General features: G+C 37.2%; 1 protein-coding gene across 2 annotated transcripts in view; it reads left to right on the top strand.

The window, feature by feature from the left end:
* The window catches only part of LOC139982360 (prolyl 3-hydroxylase 1-like), a 56,569-nt gene extending 33,776 nt beyond the window's left edge, over nucleotides 1-22,793 (top strand). The window contains exons 6-12 of one of the 2 annotated variants that reach the window (XR_011798149.1): nucleotides 8,035-8,227; nucleotides 9,178-9,890; nucleotides 11,009-11,104; nucleotides 12,559-12,709; nucleotides 15,218-15,408; nucleotides 18,184-19,913; nucleotides 19,958-22,793. Coding sequence is in view for 1 of the 2 variants with exons in the window: in XM_071995105.1 (XP_071851206.1) it covers nucleotides 8,035-8,227; nucleotides 9,178-9,890; nucleotides 11,009-11,104; nucleotides 12,559-12,709; nucleotides 15,218-15,408; nucleotides 18,184-18,444 (1,605 nt within the window). In the remaining variant the exon portion in view is untranslated. Of the gene's footprint in view, nucleotides 1-8,034; nucleotides 8,228-9,177; nucleotides 9,891-11,008; nucleotides 11,105-12,558; nucleotides 12,710-15,217; nucleotides 15,409-18,183 lie in introns of both variants that reach the window. The other variant, XM_071995105.1, reaches the window with a different exon arrangement.

Here is a 22,793-nt window from a genome sequence, read left to right as displayed (position 1 = left end):
ATAACTTTGCACTTGTATAAATAGCAACTTGACCATTTTGCATAAGAATTTTGTGAAACCATACCAGATAAATTATTCCCTACAAATGTCAACACTATATTTGATAAAATGCACGTATGAAATTTGAGTGTTTAGCATCAGTTGCAAAAACAGGCTGCAAAATTAATCTCTATGCAAACTGTTGACACCTTCTTTATACTCTGTTCTGTGGTATAGATATACAGTAACATTTGCCTTATCTTGCCTAAAACTATTATTACCTTGCTCAAGTAAGCTGTTAGTTTTGATACTGGTTATTTGCGCTGCCACGTGAATCATATTTTTGATAAATCCTTTGCTTTTATAATTTAATAACCTTTCTGGTATTTTGTAATGTTTGAGTTTATATTTTACAAGACAATTCAATATATACTAAAGATAAGAAAAACCATAAACAAATGCTGTTTTTTGAATTATGCACTGTCCTGTTTCAGTAGATAGATATATACATTTCAAAGAATTTCATACATGCATAGACTACCAGAGATGCCAACCAGTACGATAAAACAAGTGAAAAATGATAATACGATATTGCCTCTTGAAAATACGATTTTTCATCTTTCAAAAAAACAAAAAAAAACAAAAGTAACCCCCCAAACCCTGACAAACATGTTCAACAAGGAGCCTACATGGGCGAGAAATACGCGGAATCTGCAGCTTTATAATTTTCTCATTAAATGTTCATGAAAAAGCAAACATTTTACTTGCCCGTTCTTACCAGTAAAACATTTTTCTGACATTTTACTGGCCCGGGGCCAACGGGCCAGTGGTAGTGTCAAGTTTTCGTGAAAATCTGATTTTTCTCTCCAAAATCTGATTTTTTCGGATATTCAGTCTGTTTTCTTGTGTCAAGAGGTTGGCATCTCTGGACTACACAGTGCTTGAGAGTTACACACTCAGTATAATGTACATACTACAGTCGTCATTGAGTAATGCACTGCCCCCTAACACACCCAGAGGTATTACATTCCTGCATAACTTTACTGCAGTAGTCATTGAGAACTGCACTGCTCCTTGCATACCCAGAAGTATTTCTTTACTGTATAACTGTAGACACTACAGTAGTCATTGAGTACTGTACTGCTCCCTAACACACCCAGAGGCATTTTTTTACTGTTTAACTGTAGATCAGGGGTAGGCAACCTTTTGAATGAATGGCCAGATATAAGGGGTGAAAAATTGAATGGGCCGCACCTAACCATGACCTGCTGTTGATGTCAAAACTTTGATTCAGTGGACTTTCAAGCAATGTCAATACAGTACAGTTGATAATAATTCGGGATAATACTTTAATAGCCCGACCAGACAACATCATTAGTGCCGATAAATTCTAAGCAGCTAGCTTGTTTTTTATGATGATGTAAAATAGATTGATTCTTTTTCTATTTCTTGAGACATCTCACAGGCCGCAATAAAAAGTCACTGGCGGGCCGCATGTGGCTCGCTGGCCGTAGGTTACCCACCCCTTGACTACACAGTGCTTGAGAGTTGCTATCAGTAATTTCAGCATATCTGTTAAGTCCTCTGGAGGTTGTGGCCTTTTCCTGGGGATTTGCCAAGCCTGGGTCATGCTGGCTCTTTTTAAGTATTTCCTATTACATTCTTCTCATGATTTACCTGGGTGTAGTGATCACTCCACATTTTCTTTAGCATGACTCTTTAAAACTTTCAGAAGAAGGTAAAACTAGGTTATTTGAATACACCATCAGTACACCATTGATACACCATCAATACACCATAAGCTGACTGTTACAGACCTACTACAGATTAGGTATGAGAAGAGTGAGAGATATCTGTAAAACATCTCTTGATCCAGTTCTCATGTGGTCCACAATAACCATATTCATTATCATACCATATTACACAGACTTTGTTTTATTTAGTGACTCCCAAATGTATTCTGCAAAATGTTTCTATTGCATGCTAGAAAGTTAGACCTGTATATGGAAAAGAGATGCTTTATACTCCAAAGAAAGTTTCGGATTGTTTTGTAAGGTCTTCCAAAAAGCAAACGTTTGTTTTCCCACCAATGAAAATTGACATTCTTTATACATTGTCTCTGAGATCAACAACCCAGAAGGGTAATTTTGGTTGTCCTGCGAGTAATCACTGACGATGATGTTCAGCCCAGGTAGTGTGTGTGGAAGCTGTACAATTGTACACAGACCTGTGTGGTGCAGCACTGCTGGTGGCTCTGTTTGATTAACACTGTTCTGTAACACTATATAGCTGTAAACAAACCTGTGGATGGTGAAGAAAGTGGTTCTTTACACACTGTTCCTTACACACTTGCTTACACAATGCTCTTAATGAACTGTTCTTTACACTGTTCCTTACACAGTGTCTTAAACACTGTGCCATACACACTATTCCTTTCACATGATTCCTTACACAATATTCCTTACACTGTGTCTTACACACTGTTCCTTACATACTAATACACACTGTTCCTTGAATTACACTATTTCTTAAAACCTACATAGATGTTCACAGACCTGTGTGTGGTGCACTGCTATACCATGAAGCTTTATAATGGTACAGTATAAAGTTCTGCTTTTGACACAGGTCTGTATTCCATATTTGTGTTGAGATTTGAGCTTCTGTTTACTGACCTTGCCTGGTTATGAGGCATTGCATGTCATATAACATGCCATATGCAGAGACTGTACAGATTATTATGTACACAAACCTGTGAATGGTAAAGTCTAGTATTCCATGAACATAGAGATACTGTACCTAATAACATAGTGTGTATAGCCATGTGTTTATAAACACAGGTTTGCTCAGCCTTACTTTCAACAGGTAACTGTACTTCATAGCTTGTTTCTTTCGGCAAGCGTGGCTTATATACTGTATCACTATCATGGCACAGCATGTTAAAGATAATTCTGCATAATAGTCTTTCATTTTAGTAATATTTGCTTATTTTTGGAATTGATAGGGAAGTTGCAAGAGAGATGAAGTCTAGCTGATTGCCAGTGGCATGGTTGTTAGATATTGGCTAGGTGAGGGGTGTGGAGGGATTGATGGTGACACCTAATCATACCAGAATCGTTTATGATGAGGACTTACATTGAGAATGGCTTTAGGGAAGCCTCGCAAATCTAACCGCCATGTCCGGGCCGGTGGATTTTTCCGCGGCTATAATGAGCACAGCCACAAGCAGATAATGAGTCACACTTGAGTGCACACTCTCTCCAAACCACCCTCCACGCTATACAGTTACATTCACAGCCGCGGTCAAGTTTTTACTAAGCCGATTTGAACACAATAGTGAGTTGAACAAAACATCATAGCTAAGTCTCAAGGTATTCAAACGTTTCAAAAAGATAGTATGTTTATACGCCGTATTTTAACCTACTGCAGAAGCAAAACTTCTATGAAAAATAAGTAAGGAAATGTGAATTTACACTGCAGGAATCTAAAATGCTATCTTTCTTATTTTCCCAGTCGGCCAAGTAGGAACAAAAAGTTTCGTTGCCTTTTTGCAAGGACATTAAGTTTCCTGAATTTTTAAGATTTAAAAAACTGAAATCACAATCTCACTTCTTGTACACGTACACATAAGCGTGAACCAGAGCCTAACATACGGGATGACTAGAATAATCCTACTAGGTTGTATAGAACAGGACCTACACTACCTAGCTAGGTGAAAAAAAATCGGTTGACTGTAGGAAATTTTTCGCACTCCAGCGGAGCTGTACTTTTTTTTTAGCCAGCTAGATCGTAGACATCATGAGGATTGAACAAATGATAATTTCTTGTGAAAGAAATTTGAAATAAATGTGGAAAAAATGCGATTATCCTTTCTCCGTTTTAAGTGTAAATGTTATTCTAGCATTCCATGGTTAAGAAAGTTGAAAGAAATAAAGTTTATCAACTTCATTTACTGACTTTTGAACTTCGTAAAAAAAAAACGTCCTTTACTACTCTGAAAATCAGTAGAGAAATTAGCAATTGTGTACGAACAGTAAGTTGGTACACCTTTCAAATTTTACGAAAGATCGAGCAAAATACTTTCGAAAAATTCACGCGAAACTGGCATACCGTGCTAAATGCAACTAATGTCATGTAGACAAGGCTCTAGTACACCCATTTATGAATAAACCATACGACCACATCTGGCGGGGGGAAAAGAAAGTATTTTCTAGAATTTCCACCAAAAAAAAGGAAAAATTAATATCCTACCATAGTTAAGTGTATAGTAAATAGCCTAACCACTTCGCCGGTTACGGATCTCACGTAACAACAAAAACACAACTAATTGTATTTTGCGAAGTTGACGTTTTCTACAAGGACATGGAAACAATATTTAGCATTCAGTTAATCATGCCAAGTGGCCTAAAACATGGGATTAAAAGGTTTACTTTCATAAAGATAGCCATACTGTAGCTATTGGGGCCTTGATATCGTGCTTTGTCTGTATGGTATAGACTCGTGTATCATGGGGAATAGAAAGTTTTGTTCATGCGGAGGAGTCGGTTGGCTTGAGGTGTTTTACTTACCCTAATGTTACGGGGATATATACTTTTCTTGAACGTCTAAGATAATATTTCGCATAACTTTACCGATCCTTTACTGACTTACCTTATTAATTCTTGAGTGGAGCCAAAATAGTTTACTCCATGAAAAGTTTTTTGGACACGTGCCAAAAATGATAAAAATGAAAACGATGATATTTAAGTAGGGGTAAACACTGCAGTTGTAAACTGATGTACGTATAGTAAAATTTTCACCGAATAGTAACTTATATCTCTAACCACATGGCAGCCTAACACACTAAGTCAATGGGAAAATCAAGCCTCAAACATCTTTTTATTCTTTGAATTTGTGTCGCAGTTAGCTTCAGAGATCAACGTTACGGTCGATGTTCTCTCTTTAACATACATATGTGGCATAGCTTAACTATTGTTTTGTTTAAATTCTGGTTTGTCAATATGGGTTTTCTGAAGTTCTTGGGGGGCATATATTTAATGCAATGGCTGATTCAGTTTTTAATTCATAGTTACGTACCACTCGTTGAACAAGGCTCATAATGTATAGGCCCAGGTAAAGGCTGCTTTTATCGAACTTTCGAGTAGCGGAGTTTCACAATTGTTCATAAGAGACCCAAGAAATTTTATTTGTGAGGTTTGATAACGTGGAAGATTTGCAAGAATTATATAAAGTACTGAATCTCGGACATTTGGTAGTGGCGGATTTTAGTGTATAAGTCAATTTGCAACATAAACTACCGCTCTATTGACTGTCAAACCCGCAAAAGTTAATCCGGTCACTTGGTCAAGTTTGCTCATTGTTTGTGAAGAATAACCAGCCTTGTGTTGTCAGGACGCTGTGCTCATTACTCCGGCTGGCAACCAGCGTGTGTGCATTCAACCATGGGACCAATATGCACATGCATAATGAGCAAGGGGTGCGAGATTTCCGCCGGCCCGGAACCGGCGGTTAGATTTGCGAGGCTTCCCTTAGTTTAGTTTGTGGCGTTTGAGTGGCTTTAAAGGTATCGACAGTAAAACTTTGGACATCCAGGTATGTGTTATATTGTCATTGGTTTCATTTGATTTTCTTTTCTGTTGTTTGGGGGTGGGGGTTGCACAGAGGGATTTGTGGGGGGGAAGGGGGAGGTGGGGTAACCGTGGCACTGAAGATGTAGAAGACTGATCAGTATTTATGAAATCTTTAAGAATCTTGTTTCGAGGTAACCCTCCTGCATAATTACTATTACTAACAGTTGTGGCATTTCTGTTATCATGACTATTACCATTTGCATTTATATGTAGCTTGAAAAGGGGCAGAGGGGAAATGGTTTCACTACAGTACAAGTAATCATTATAAAAAGTCTATCAAGTATATTGGAAATTTACAGAATGAGATATCAGTACATATTGTATCATATTGTACATATCAGTACACTCGCACAGCAAAAACCAGACTTGGAGGTATCTATAATTTTCTAGAAAATTAACCAAGTTTTTTTTTTGAGCTTTTTAGTTTCCTGTGATAGGAGGATGGGAGGCGATCGTTGGCAGTCAATGTGAAACAGAATGGGGGACTCTAATATCACCTAAAAGCTAATACAAAGGCTAAAACAATAAGTAAGTCCTGATACAAATTTAGCATACAGATTCTATATGTATTTGTTTGTATTCAGTAATTGCTAAGCAATCCCCAGGGAATAATTTATCAGGTATCACGTAGTAAAGTACCGTGCAATAGTCTGCCAAATTAGCTACACAGAAGAATATATAATTTTCAATATTTAATGAGGAAATGAGTTTCCTTAACCTAATTAGTATTAAACAGAAAAATGCTAAATTATTCCCCGTTTTCTATGTCACTGTCAGAGGTCTGTTTAGAGAAACATCTTAGTCTTATCTTCATATCATAAATATGTTTTACTGTACAACCTAGCCACGCTGATCCAGAGGTCGTTTCTTAAGGTTCTAAGTATCTAATGATAAAGTATGAAGCTCTACTCTATGGTTTCTCAATCTGTGAGCAATTTTAATCAGGCCTCTAAAAGAAATTGCACCAGATATGGGTATGCGCACACATTTTAGACTTGAGCACCCTATGATACTGTATCTGCCCGGCACATTTGATATGTCTATACGTGTAGTGAAATTATGCTGATCAGTTGCCTTTTGCTTCACCCAATGTTTCTCTGACAACCTTGTTCTCTCTTAAAATGTGTCTTGCTCAGTCGTTGAAAAACAGTCCACTAAAGTAAAGTTTTCTCTCGTCTCTAACTTGTCCAACAAATCTGACATTTAACCATGGAGAATCTTCACAATATTACTGTCAGTGCCTGTGCTTGTATCTATATCTACAGTATATGATGATATACATATTTACAAATCTCCATTATTTTCTGTTAAGTTAAATTCCACAAAGTGTGCAAAGTGGTACATGCGTTGTAACTCTGTGTGAATTTAGCTGCTATGCCATACAGTAGCTAGATTAAGTGAATGTTTGTCTTAAAATCAATTTGCTATGTTCTTGTTGACAATGAGTATATCATACCAAATACATTTGTTTTGCACAGTAACGATTTACAGAGATACTAACATAAAAAATGTAACATTAAATACATAACGACTGTTCTGTTACTGCATTTTGCAATATTGAAATTGTCCCACTTCAACATACAATTTATTCACATTGATGAATTGATTCTTGCTAACAGATAAGAAGGGATGGGGGTTGGTGGGGGGGGGTGGGTGGTGATCCGGGTGGAGAGGGAGCATAGTTGGATATTGCGGATGTGTCTTTTTTTATCTTGTTTGTCTTAATTACATTAAAATTTGTAGGAGATTACAATTTCTTGCTTGTCTTCACAGTAACAGTAACTTGTGTTGCTTGAAACATGCATGCTAAGCAAATCTATCTATTGCCGTACCATGCACAGGTCTGCATGGCACTGTACAGTATCTACACATTACATAAACATTGTACCATTTTCATGTAGGTTCATTCCAAATAAAGATTCCCCACGAAGGTGAATATGGAAGGAACTAATACCCCATGGCTAGGTTCCAAAAGTTGTCCTACTTTCTTTTAAAGTTAACTTTAATTTCAAATTTGTACAGATAAATGGTTTGACACAGACTGTACATAGTAACTGCTTATCACAATAGCTACTTTATAGAGTGGAAATTTAAGTACCTGCCACATGACTCAGCCACTACCGGCATCTATCACATCCTATAGCATACCTATCATTGTTGAGTTAATTAATTTTGGAATTTTAAGTTTAAAATTTAAATTTAAAGTTTGAAAGCTAACTTACATAATAATCTTAAGCAAGTTTGCCATAAATCAAAGATCAGAAAATATGGTCACAGACGGACATACAGACAGGCCTCTGTACAAATACTGTATTATGTTCCATACTTACATATCTTTGCATGCACAGCTTATTGATTTAAGATGAGGCATAGGGTCTACATGAGACATACACTACTTTACCATCTCTCTGTTTATATTCTCTTCCAGGAAACAGATTCTGACAAGAGCGGCTATGGAGAGGCAGAACCGATCGATCCTGCAGAGGTCCGGTTAAAGGAAGGGAGGATGTTAAAGATGATGGAGGAGGATGATGAGGAGGAGGAGGATGATGAAGATCTTGTGAACAAGCGCAAGAGAGGGGATGTTGGATCCCTCTTTGAGTTGGGGCAAGATGAGTTGAGTAAGTCAACCACCTTAACCATTACTTTTGGCTAAGATCATGTGTAGCATCTGTTACCTTTCCAGGGGATCGGTGATACACACCTGACGATGATCACACAGACACAGTCCCGATGCAAGGGGGGACTGGGTTTGAGAGCGGATCAGTCGTTCGGAAGTTTGGTTTTTGTGCCCAGGTTCTCTCCTGGGCGACTTTTTAAAAAAAAAGTATTACAAGGATTGTCCTAGAACCCATAATGTATGGACTGAGCTTTCAAATCATGACAAAGTCTGCAGGAATGCACGTATTATATATTAAGCTAGCTTTCCATTGCCAAAAATATAACAGGCAGAAAAGGGGGAGGGGTGAGGCATGTAATGAAACACAGGGATTCCATGGCAATGATGTACACAAGAGGAGAGGTGTACCTGTAGCTTCATAGTAAACAGTGACATAATGTAAATGAAACACATGATTTAGAAATTGCTACTAATATTTCATTTGCAGGATGAATGTTGAACCACAATAAAGCCAGGGGAACAGTGGCATGTGCAAGGGGGGGGGGGGGATGGGGAACATGGCCCATCCCCAATTGTCATTTAGGTGTAATAGTTTATTCAGGAGATTGTTGATCAGACCACTACTAGAGGTGTAATGTCCAAAGAGTGGTCATTCTTATTTTCATCATCTTAAGTTTTCTGTGGAGTCTATCGTCTGGAACGAGTATCCCACTCGGATTGCACTCTTACATAAGGCACTCATTACAAATGCTCGGTATGTAGATAATCACATACTATTCGGGAATACGGACTCGGTGAGAGAAAAAAATCATGCTGTTCGGTCGTCCACCTTGAAGGAAGTATTTTCACCAGTGTAGAAGAATAACAGAACTCGCCAGTAACTTAAATACTTGAAGTGTAAATAAATTAGTAAAATTCATAGTTTAAAATTTATTTGATATCTCTTCACAGATTTAAATGAGAGGATTGAAAAAGGAAAAACCAATCTGGATAAAAAGGAGGATGGTGAGGGTAACAAAGATGATGATGACAATAATGATGATGATGAATTTGAAGTTTATGATTATGAACTTGATGATGATGAACTTGAAGAAGATGAAGTTGGAATGGCTGTGAATAATTATTATAATGGTGATGGTGATGATGATGATTACTTTGATTATTATGACTATGGAGAGGATGATGATGATGAAGGTGATGATGATGATGATGAGCATGATGATGATGATGATGATTATTTTGAGCCTGAACGGCATCACATCACCTCTAAAAGGAAGGAGAGAACAAAGAAACCATCCGATGCGAAAGAAAAGAAGAAAGATGTCCCATTTTACCAGAACTTTCGTACAGGTGACGACGACGAAAAATTGACATTGATGGAGCAACGTTATAAGGAGAGGATGGCCAAATTATCTCAGCCAAAGTTACCGACAGGTCCCACTCAGAAGGACTATTACAGGGAGGACATGACACTGCTGTATAGGCCTTCACTGACCTTTGACATCACCAAGCAGCTGGCCCGCGATACGAGTCGCGTCCCTTATCCGTCACTGGCTGGGATCACGATGCACAAAGACCCAGAGGCTCTGAAGATGAAAGGCAGGGTGGCGGTGGATGGCATGGCAGATGAAGAGGAATGCCAGGCACTCATGCAGTTAGTTAATGTAAGTACTGAAGTGTAAGGGTAAGTGCTGGACTGGGAGTTTGCAAGGGGGAGAGGGTACGATGGTGAAGCTTTAATGAGAGGACGTCAAGAGTAATATACCAACATCAACCTACATTTGTTGACGCAAAAGTGCAAATTTCTTTAGTCAAATTTGCCATCGGGTAGGGTGGGAGAAGGTGGGGGAGAGTTGTGATAATCTGGGGCTTGAATCTTTATGGAAGGAGAGGGAATGATGGTGAAGCATCAATGAGAGGACGTCAAGAGTACATTTACCAACATCAACCTACATTTGTTGACACAAAGTGCAAAATTCCTTTAGTTAAATTTGCCATTGGGTTGGGGAGAGTTGTGATAATCTGGTGCTTGAATCTTTATACAGCTCTATTCTTGACATTCTTGACTGTTCTTCCCTTTGTCTTCTATTTCCTGTTTCAGACTAGCTACATAATAAAGAAACCTAGTTAATGTTTTCACTGTCTTCTGGAGACCTTCATTACCAAAATGCATTGGCATGATTATCCCGCCATGATATTCAAATAAAAGCATTAGCATAAGCATTGACAATAAAAGAATTGGCGTGATATTCAAGTAAAAGCATTAGCATAAGCATTGACAATAAAAGAATTGGCATGATATTCAAATTAAAGCATTGGCATAAGCATTGACAATAAAAGCGTTGACATGATATTCAAATAAAAGCATTAGCATAAGCATTGACAATAAAAGAATTGGCATGATATTCAGATTAAAGCATTGGCATAAGCATTGACAATAAAAGCGTTGACATGATATTCAAATAAAAGCATTGGCATAAGCATTGGCAATAAAAGCATTGACAGTTAAGCATTCAGCTACCTTGCCACTACTAACCTCTTTCCATAACATCCGTTAGCACTTCATATGTGTTGCTATACTGGTTGACATTAAAAGGTGTTCTAAATGTTGTAACACAATTAGCTACCTTTCCACTAGTAACCTCTTTTGATAATATCCATTAGCACTTCATATTAAGGTGTCACTATACTGGTGGATATAAAAAGGTGTTCTAAATGTTGTAACACAATTGTTTTATCTGTAAGCAGGCAACTCACTACAGTTGTATGTTTTCTTTGACAGGAGGAAGCCATCTATGGTGATGGCTATAAGGGAATAACCAAACCATTCTCAGAGCATGAGAAATTTGAAGGCATCACTGTTAAGGATGCTGTCAATGTAAGTATTAGGTGTTTAATTTTATAAGGGAAAACCCAACCATTCTCAGAGCATGAGAAATTTGAAGGCATCACTGTTAAGGATGCTGTCAATGTAAGTTTTAGGTGTTTAATTTTATAAGGGAAAAACCCAACCATTCTCAGAGCATGAGAAATTTGAAGGCATCACTGTTAAGGATGCTGTCAATGTAAGTATTTGGTGTTTGATTTTATAAGGGCAAAACCCAACCATTCTCAGAGCATGAGAAATTTGAAGGCATCACTGTTAAGGATGCTGTTAATGTAAGTATTAGGTGTTTGATTTCTTTGATGGCAGAACGAGCAGTTTCGTTGTTGTTATTGCATTCCTGTTTCCTTCTCTAGCACTGAAGTTTATATTAACATAAAAAGATATTGTTAGTCAGGGAATGCATTATCTGGTATCGCGAAATGTCATACAATATGGGCAAGTTGCTATACAAGGGTAAAGATGTATAGCAGTTTTGGTACAAAGAAACCATAGTATTTTGTAAGGGAACGTTCAAAACTGCTACACTCAGAGCACTAAATTATATGCTAATAAAATGTATCCATGCTGTTGAAGCAACATTTTGCATTTGGTTGCTACGTTTTGATACACAAACAAGGCCATTTTGATACATAATAAGATAGAGATGTACATCGTTGTACAACCATTTGCTTCCTCACAAATGAATATGATTTTGATTTGTTTTATGGGGTTTATTGTTTTGCAACCTCTTGCCTGATTTGACCAATTCTGCTACAAATTTGGTGGACTAAGTTAAAGGTACTTACCTTTTCAGGGACCTTTTGTTTTCTTTGGTTCAGTATCGTCAACCCAGATTATTGCAAATACAGATCCTCTCAGACCCTGGTAAACAAACTTTTTGCTTGGTAACCAGCAATTATCATCTTGGTTACACTCCAGTGGTGGATGTTGTAGCCTGGGGGAAAGAGGCTCTGTATTCTTCAAGATTTATGAACGAAACTAGCCAAAAACAGACCCAGGGAGAAATTTAGGGAATATAATGTTTTCTGCAATCAGGAATATTGAGATGCTGTACTAACTGGGTACGTTTGATTTAACATGAATGTTAGAGCATTGTGAGGGTTTTACCACATGGCATGGTCTGCACACACACTCAATGAGACTGCCCCAAGTCCAGAACCGGTGGGAATGCTCATTCCTGTAAAGGGTTACGTAATTTAACAGTCTTATACCAACTAGATGTGTATTAGATAATTGTTGTTTACTGCTGCATGAAACCTGACCGTCATTCTAGGCACTGAATATTCATGAAGAAGTCACATGACCAGTGTCCACTTTCTTGAAATATGGCATAACGTTTCTTGTTTCAAGGCTGTTGTTTCAGCTTGTTGTTTTACTAGTAACACTTCATGCATTCACAATGTTTACCCAATAAAGCAAGCATACTTCTTCATTTTATTTTTTAGGCTGCTGGAGAGAAGAGGGTCCCACTGTTCCTTCCTGCCATGTACGTATACCTGGCTGAAAGATCACGTGCGTTCGTCCAGCGGTTCTTTGGTCTTTCAAATCATCTCTATTTCTCTTTTACTCACCTTGTCTGTAGGCAAGCCAAAGATGGTAAGTAAAATTACCCATTACCTTCTGACAGTGGTACAGTACCGCTCAGGTATAACTGGACATGTGTATGCGCACAGAATCGTATAAAAACGTATAAACAAGTACACTCGCGTATAAACTCGTTGACAAACAAATTGCCGCGTAGACGCCCCGTAAACACCGCGTATAATCCCTCTACGAGTTTATACGCAGGAAATGCTATTGTGCTCAATGAATAGGGATTAGAGTCGCCGAAAGAATTAGTGAGATGTTTGAAGCAGCCGTTCCTTACATCGTAGTTTAAGTTGTGATATTCACCTAGCAGTATAAGGGACGCAGGTAAAGTGTTCGCCGGCATAGAACTTAACTGGTTTTGGTTAATTGGGTTTCTATTCAGTGTTTCTTTTCCCGACTTTTTTTTCAGTTGTAGAGGTTTTGTTCCACGGAGGATAAGTTTACTTTGAATAGTTGGCAACATTTTGAAGAAATAATAAAGTATTAATTAGCGTTTCTTCTGTCAATTTTCTATATAATTTACCGTTGGTTCCAACAGAATGAAGAAAAAAAATTCCACCCAACAACTTTGAAGCAGGTCCGGTTAAAAACAAAACATGTTTCTCGTCCCCGCAAGGGGCCTCCCTTTTCCTGATTTCCGAGTCTCTATTTGGATTACAAGAAATCTAAACTATCCTTAAAAATTATTTTGTAAAGGTTGCCACATCTTCCAAACTACTGTAGTATCAGAGCATGAAAAGAAGAAAAATGGCCGCCCGTTTTTTCCCAGATCTCAGTACGAGAAACATGTATGCGTCCAGATGGCAGAAAAATGTACCATCGTGTTCAATGTGTTGTGTCGTTCCCATGGTGCGATGAACTTGGGCAAGTTCGAATGTCGATGACCTACTTATGTTCCGTGACCAATGTCAATGGGAATTATGTGTGTAAAAACTCAGGTTTTTCCACGTGTTATATATATAGAAGTTTTATGTAAGCGGAGCGAATTTTGGGGCAGCTCGTTGATTGTGAGGAAGCACTTATCTAAGCATCAATATTTGTGAAAAATATCATAAGGTTTTTTCTTCAGAAAATATTTTTGACTAGTAATTGGAATCTCAATGTATTAAGAAGTACTGGGTCTAAACCTTATCATTTGTTTTGGGGGAAGTCAAGTGCAAAATATTGTTTTATCATTTAAGTTTATCGTGGTTTTCTTGCGAGGTGTATACGGCGTATCTTGCGATTAAGGCTAGAGGTAGGATCGGCCAAGGCCTACCTAGTTCTCATAGATTGTTACCTACATTCAATTTAATGCCTAACGGGAGGAACTCGTATAAATAGTAACAGACTGGGGCACATTGTCGTAATTAATATAGTTTCCTTGCTAAAGTTTTTGCACTGATTGTATCGTTGTTTGTGCTCATAGTAGTAGTAGCGCTGCTTTCTTCGTTACTCTTATTCTTATCGGCTTAAGTATATGCTAACTCTGTGGTTGAATATTTTGGAAAGTCATTAATTGGGCTTGGTGCGATACTGAGTTTACCGACTCTTTTCTTTATCACAGTTTATTCTAACCCATAGAAGCTCTGCTATGCAAAGCAGCTGCTAAAACCCTACGTTTACAGATTATACGAGATTGTTCGTCTTTACGCGCGTATAATCCCTATTCAGGGGCACTAGAGCGAAGCCCTAAGCCGCGTAGAAACGGCGTAGACGCCGCGTACAGAATCGTATAATCGCGTTTAATCGCGTAGATAAAGGTAGAGTATACGTCTACGCGGAGTTATACGTGAGCGGTACTGTACGTGCAGGATTTTAAAGTTTGTGGAGGGGGAACACAAAGTTCCCTGATTGATTATGTAGGGGGTGAACCTTCGTGGATGTACAAGAAGCAAATGAAGAATTTTATAAAGGAGGGGGTGCTTGCCTGGGGTAATGGAAGCCAACTCCCATGTAGGAAGGGTATGTGGACCCTACTTTAGACAAAAAAATAAAACTTATAAGTCAAATGGTAGAATTTAGGTCTATATGGTAGAATATAGGTCTAGATTTAAATGCAACATTGTGGTAAATATGGGTCATTGAAACCCACTCCTAGGGTGCTTGAAAGTTAATCCCAGAAAAAAATAACATCTATATGTCAAAAAAATGCATTCTGAGGTGTCACGGGGTCTAATTCCCCTCCCCCCTTCTCCTTTGGGCACTGCTATGAAAACTGTTTGGTCAAAGTTTACCCTGAAACCACTGTTTCTGTTTGGTAGCCAGACCTCCCTGTACTCTCTTACATTATAATGTAGTACCACAAATGAAAGTACTATTTTTCGTTTTGTAGCCACCCTCCTTGGTAAGTCGGTTTTTGATAGTACCCAAAATTCCGCCATGTTTGCTAATGACAAGCAATCTGCGAGATATGATTCCAAAAACCCATCTATTATATCTCCAAATATGTTTGCAGCTGAATAACATGGTTGCTCTCCCACTTTTGATTATTTTTAGGAACGTTTAAAAAAAGACTTGTGTTTGTTATTTCAGGTGCACCATCCAATAGGTCGGATCTTAGCCATCCAGTCCACGCTGATAACTGTATCGTTGATCATCAACATAAGGTCTGTCATAAAATAGATCCTGCCTTCACATGGCGAGACTACAGTTCTGTTCTCTATCTGAATGACAACTTTGATGGAGGAAACTTCATGTTTGCAAATTATGACAATACATCGCAGGTAACGACAAAAGTGTTGTGGCACTGCACACACATTCTTCTATTGCATGAGGCTTAAAGGTGTTGTGGCACTATACACATTCTTTGATTGCGTGAGGCCTAAAAGTGTTGTAGCACTGTACACTTTCTTTCATTGCATGAGGCATAAAAGTGTTGTGGCTCTATATACATTCTTTGATTGCATGAGGCATAAAAGTGTTGTGACACTATACACTTTCTTTAATTGCATGATGTGTTGTGGCACTATACACATTCTTTGATTGCGTGAGGCCTAAAAGTGTTGCGGCACTATACACTTTCTTTCATTGCATAAGGCATAAAAGTGTTGTAACGCTACACTTTCTTTGATTGCATCAGGCCTAAAAGTGTTGTGACACTTTACACTTTCTTTCATTGCATAAGACATAAAAGTGTTGTAACACTATACACTTTCTTTGATTGCATCAGGCTTAAAAGTGTTGTGACACTATACACTTTCTTTGATTGCATCAGGCCTAAAAGTGTTGTGGCACTGTACACATTCTTTAATTGCATGATGCTTAAAAGTGTTGTGGCACTATACGCATTCATTGATTGCATCAGGCCTAAAAGTATCGTGGCACTATACACATTCTTTCATTGCATGAGGCCTAAAGGTGTTGTGGTCCAGTCAAATTTTCACTCCTTATATCTGTCCTGGCAAAAAGATCCTTTGCTCTTTTCAAGTTAGCTTTGTTGTTCCCTCAATCTTGTGCTTTTTCTCGTTGTTCATTTTGCTTTGATAAGTTGCATAGTAATCAGACTACCAAAAAATGGTGAAATTAGATAATTCAAATGATATGTGTGAAGTATCTTTAATATTAATCCCTGTTGAAGGCCAAAAGTGACATAATTCAAATGGACATGTGTGAAGTATCTTTGATATTATTCCCTGTTGTAGGCCAAAAGTGACATAATTCAAATGGACATGTGTGAAGTATCTTTAGTATTATTCCCTATTGAAGGCCAAAGGTGACATAATTGAAATGGACATGTGTGAAGTATCTTTGATATTAATCCCTGTTGTAGGCCAAAGGTGACATAATTCAAATGGACATGTGTGAAGTATCTTTAGTATTATTCCCTATTGAAGGCCAAAGGTGACATAATTGAAATGGACATGTGTGAAGTATCTTTGATATTAATCCCTGTTGTAGGCCAAAAGTGACATAATTCAAATGGACATGTGTGAAGTATCTTTAGTATTATTCCCTATTGAAGGCCAAAGGTGACATAATTGAAATGGACATGTGTGAAGTATCTTTGATATTAATCCCTGTTGAAGGCCAAAAGTGACATAATTCAAATGGACATGTGTGAAGTATCTTTGATATTAATCCCTGTTGAAGGCCAAACGTGACATAATTCAAATGGACATGTGTGAAGTATCTTTGATATTAATTCCTGTTGAAGGCCAAAAGTGACATAACTCAAATGGACATGTGTGAAGTATCTTTAATATTAATCCCTGTTGAAGGCCAAAAGTGACATAATTCAAATGGACATGTGTGAAGTATCTTTAATATTAATCCCTGTTGAAGGCCAAAAGTGACATAATTCAAATGGACATGTGTGAAGTATCTTTGATATTTATCCCTGTTGAAGGCCAAAAGTGACATAATTCAAATGGACATGTGTGAAGTATCTTTAATGGTAATCCCTGTTGAAGGCCAAAAGTGACATAATTCAAATGGACATGTGTGAAGTATCTTTGATGGTAATCCCTGTTGAAGGCCAAAAGTGACATAATTCAAATGGACATGTGTGAAGTATCTTTGATATTAATCCCTGTTGAAGGCCAAAAGTGACATAATTCAAATGGACATGTGTGAAGTATCTTTGATATTAATCCCTGTTGTAGGCCAATAGTGACATAATTCAAATGGACATGTGTGAAGTATCTTTGATATTAATCCCTGTTGTAGGCCAAAAGTGACATAATTCAAATGGACATGTGTGAAGTATCTTTAATATTAATCCCTGTTGAAGGCCAATAGTGACATAATTCAAATGGACATGTGTGAAGTATCTTTAATATTAATCCCTGTTGAAGGCCAAAAGTGACATAATTCAAATGGACATGTGTGAAGTATCTTTGATATTAATCCCTGTTGTAGGCCAATAGTGACATAATTCAAATGGACATGTGTGAAGTATCTTTGATATTAATCCCTGTTGTAGGCCAAAAGTGACATAATTCAAATGGACATGTGTGAAGTATCTTTGATATTAATCCCTGTTGAAGGCCAAAAGTGACATAATTCAAATGGACATGTGTGAAGTATCTTTAATATTAATCCCTGTTGAAGGCCAAAAGTGACATAATTCAAATGGACATGTGTGAAGTATCTTTAATGTTAATCCCTGTTGAAGGCCAATAGTGACATAATTCAAATGGACATGTGTGAAGTATCTTTAATATTAATCCCTATTGGAAGGCCAAACGTGACCTAATTTCCTGATTGGATCCAAACTGATTTTGAGAAAAACATTTGTTATTTAATACAAAACAATTCAACAAATAAAACCAATATGAGCTAAAAATTGAACTATCAAGGATTCTGCAAAATGGTTTCCTTATTGTGTATTGTCCTCATTTCTTTCTTTCAAGTTGGAAGGCTTTCCTTACTAGTGTATCAATTTTTTCTCTCTCTATAGTTGATTTAGTTTTGGTATCAATATGGGTCATTTGTACTCTCTCAAGTTTGTTTTTATTAACTATACAAACCCCTTTGATTTGTACTTGTATACTTGTTAGGTTGAAGTGGAACCCAAATGTGGCAGATTAGTAGCATTTGCTGCCGACGATCTCCACGGTGTCCAGCCGCTCTTGCGTGGTCAGCGATGTGCGCTCGCTATGTGGTATACATTGGACCCTCTACATCAGGAGCTGGAGATGGTCTCAAGCTGGAATAAAATTGAACAGTTATTGGAGGAAAAGAAGAAAGAGGAGGAGGAGCCGAAAGAAGGGGATGAAAGCAATGACAATTCTACAGATGAAGAGCACGAAGAGTTATAACACTTACGAGAGGTGGATGTTGTTTATTTTCCTGCTGATTTCGAGGTCTTCAGCTTCTGCCTTTGACCTCAAGACTGGACTCTGCTGCAATTAATACATAGCACTTGGAGAGAAAGCCAAGATGGACGTGATTAAAAGAAATAGGTTTGCTTCGTGTTTGAAAGTGCTGTATGACAACTTGACAAGTCTAACTCTGGCCGTCAAGTCACAGATGATGGTGCGGTGCTAGGCATTGGCTTGTTCAGAGGCTGATTCTAACAGTCTAGAGAAGTTGAGAGAATAGTGTTGTTCTGGATGTGGTGAGGAGTAATATTGATGTGTCTGGCTCATTAGGTGTATATGAGTATTGAAAGTATTATGGAGGTGGCAGGGGGTAAATATGCTATAACTTAATGGTCACTAGATGTGGTATGGGGAAACACAGTTGCATCATTTAAAGACAGTCTTTGGTAATCTTTGTAACTGTTTGACCAGTCAAACCCTATCCAACCAAACTCCAGGTGAATGATATGGAGTTGTGCATTTATTTGATAGCAGGGTGAGGATATCTTCATATTTTTGCTAGCAATTTCTTATCTGATTAAAGATATAGATGATAGGTTTGTACACTCATTAGTTGACTTGGCTTACACTGGTAACAGTGTTGATGGTTACTTAGGACTGTAATGCTTTAAAATGAGCTAGGTTGTATTGTGTGGTTTGTAGAAATTATTTCTTCTCAGTGCATGTATATAGATAAGGTTGAATCTGTGTATCTATAGATAAGGTTGCATCTTCTATTTTGTTTATTTATGAAGAATATTTTTCTAGAGGAATGTAAGAGTTATTAAAATGATGGTTCCTAAACCATCACTCAGGATCTGGTTGCAGTGTTGATGGTTACTGAGCTTGGTTGTATTGTGGGGTTTGTAGAAATGATTTCCTCTCAGTGCAAGGACCATTTAAAGTGTACCAGAAATGTCTATAGATGAGGTTAGATCTTCTATTTTGTTTATTTATGAAGAATATTTTTCTTTTGAATGTAAGAGTCATTAAAATTTATCGTTATATAGTGATGGTTCCTAAACCATCACTCAGGATCTGAACAGACTTTGCTTAACCATACAAACTTACCATAGATGTTAACTTCAAGGATATAATAATGTCGACTGGTGATATCCAAACAGTAGAGACAATTTTATCAAAAGGTAATGTCACTGCCTATTTTTGTTTTAATGCCGTTTACCATCAAAGATATGTAATGTTTTGAAAGCTCTCCATAAAGTCGATCACAATCCTTCCTTAATTAGTTTTAGATTTAAACGTGAATCCAGTATTCCATAAGGTTTAATACGCTGAAACCAAAAGTGTTTTTTTCTCGTTTCCAGTTGCCCATTTTGTAAAGGGTTGGGTAGCTATAATATGAAGTACTTATAATGCCCAATTGTTTTGTCTTGCCTAATCAAATGCAATATAATTACTCTAAATTTGTCTTTTCTGATGTAAAGTGAAACAGATGCATACAATTTCTTAGGAAAAGCAGCAGGAAGTTATGTCCCTGATTGTGAAAAAGGTGTGGAAACAATGCAAGCACGTCAAATTCTTCAAATTTTGATGCGCTTAAATTGATTTATAGTTTCAAAGGTCCTGGCTTTGTTGTATCATGATGTTTAAAGTGATAACAACTCCTGCTAAGTTATGTAGCTAAAGTTGGGGAAGTGGGCAATCATCATGTGTGGCTGAATAGTGCTGGTTGGCAAGACTGTGTTAAGCATGCCTACTGCCTCTTAAAATATGAGGCTTAGTGATAAATTTGTGAATCTGATTAGAAGTCATGACTCTTTGTATGTAATAACCACAACCCATATGTTTCTTGAATCTACTAGTTTTCCATTTCCTATTGTGTCCTACAACTTTCTTGTGCTTCTAACATGATTATGACCCACTTCAGTTCCACTTCAGACCCACTTCACCCACTCCGTATTGCTTCAGTTGTTCAGAGGCCGGATAAGGAAAAAATTTCTGCTGCTTAAGGTTGTAAACTTGCTGCTGTTTGTAATACCCTTTAGATCTCTTTAGATTGTGTCATTTTTACTAATGTTGTGATATTTATTTGCCAAATATTAAAGTCATATTGTGTGTGATACTATGAATTCTAGTAGTTTGAGATGTTTTAGGAGTAAACTTTAAACCGGTCAAGAACACATCAACAAAAGTGTTCACAACGTCTTTGGCGATTGATTTTAAATCTGAAATTAAATTATGTCCATGTCTAAATTACATTGTCAAGGTTTTTTTTTCTCTTTTGTATGTTGACAGAATCAATCCACATCTATTTTATCTGTCAAACAAAAACCAACAGTTTCTGAGTCAATTCTAGTTTATTTTTTCTCTCTCTGTAAGTTCAAAAACTAGGAATACAAAAGCAAGTAGAAATAGGACTAAACCTACCATCAATCTAAAATGAACCGTTTTAATATGAAGCTGATTGTATTAATATGAAGTTCATTGTATTAATATGAAGCTGATTGTATTAATATGAAGTTCATTGTATTAATATGAAGTTCATTGTATTAATATGAAGTTCATTGTATTAATATGAAGTTCATTGTATTAATATGAAGCTCATTGTATTAATATGAAGTTCATTGTATTAATATGAAGTTCATTGTATTAATATGAAGCTCATTGTATTAATATGAAGTTTGTTGCTTTAAAGTGGACTTCATTGTATTAATATGAAGTTCATTGTAAACATTTTCTTGAATGCATGGGTGAATGTATATGTTTTGTTATCTATCCAAATTTGTTTTAACGGTGTGTTTATATTTAAGTGTTCAATGTTAATTAAGTGTAACTTGATCATCTTGCCAATAATGTTAATCATTCCATACTTGTGCTATTAATAGAAAACAAAATGCCTATATTGGCAAATTTGAGAAATTGCCAAATAGTATACTACAAAAATGTCCTTTTTAAGCATTCAGGAAGATGAGTAAGAAAAAACATTGATTTCTTTTACTTGTGTAAATATGTGAAGATATTGAGTATGTTGGTGTTAATGTAAGTATTAGAATGAAAAGATATCCAGCCCTCTGTGTCACGGCCACTGGTCATGGTCACTGGTCATAATATTTGATGAAGATGTTCACAAAACCTTCTCAGTTACACTGTTGAGGATTTGTTCCTGTTGGATGTTCATGTGTTGAAGGTCGTTAAAGGTCATTAAGGCCCTTTGAGGGCATTTGCACAGGTATATTCAAAGTTCAACTTGAACTTCTTTCAAGGAAAAGATGGATCTGGTCTAAAATTGTGCACTATAAATCGGTAGTGATGTATCCATTACATGCCCAGAAATGTATGGTCTAGACTATCTAGGTGTTATTAATCAGGCATGGATACTGGGAGTGTGCATCTCCCCTTTAACGCTACAAATAAAATTGAAAGTAGTTATTGGTACAGCTTTGTGTTTACACCTATTTATAGACCTAATTCCAGTCTAATTTTGCCACAGAATAAAACATTGCATGTCTATGTTTATTTTATGTGGGAGGAACCCTGCCCCTCCTACATCGGAATTAAATATGACCAAGTGCAGATGATTAGTAAGAGAAAAAAAAGGGTAAAATATTGGGTCATAGGGTAGGAAGATGTTCAGGCATATCAGGGTAGACACAAAGCAAATTCATTAGCATTACAACTAGCAGAGGTGTCACCTTGTAACTCGGCATGATGGATAACACTGTTAAAATGATGGCTCATCTTTGGTGCTCAGAAATCTCATGGTCTAGCAGAATCATAACTCTCATAGCTTTTTTAAGTGCAGTGTCAATGGTATGGGGTTTGGTTCCATTGGTGTTCTAGGTTTTCATAAGAGCAGCAGTGGTGATGGTGATGTGAGACACCTCAAAAACTCATTTGAAAATAGCATTACCAGTTGCAAGCATTGTTTATCAAGATGGCCACACGTACTGGAAACTGTAGATGTCGGAATTGGGGCATCCCCTAATTTTGAAAGTGGGGAGAGGGCTGGAGAATGTTCCTGCTACCATATGCCTGCTGGGGACCGATGCTCTCCAAGGGTCTGCTGGATGAACAAGATGGAAAGGAATGACATGAAATGATTAATGTAAGATATCACGTAACCATTGAAGAACTATTGGATAAACAATAGCTTTAGTAAAAATGTTACAAGACTGTTAAAATTGCCCTTGGGGCTATTACAAGTATGAGACTTCTCTGAGGAAAGAACTCAAACCTAGCCGTGTCTGTGTACTGTATTATGTTTACTATTACTGGACTGTATGATGTTACTGATATTATATTTGAAAGCTTCCTATGCCGCTACGATAAATGTCCGTGTGAATACC

Source organism: Apostichopus japonicus, chromosome 16 (assembly GCF_037975245.1).
Source record: "Apostichopus japonicus isolate 1M-3 chromosome 16, ASM3797524v1, whole genome shotgun sequence".
Taxonomy (NCBI): domain Eukaryota; kingdom Metazoa; phylum Echinodermata; class Holothuroidea; order Aspidochirotida; family Stichopodidae; genus Apostichopus; species Apostichopus japonicus.
Note: the sequence above shows the minus strand (reverse complement) of the source record. Positions and strands in the feature narration are given on the sequence as shown.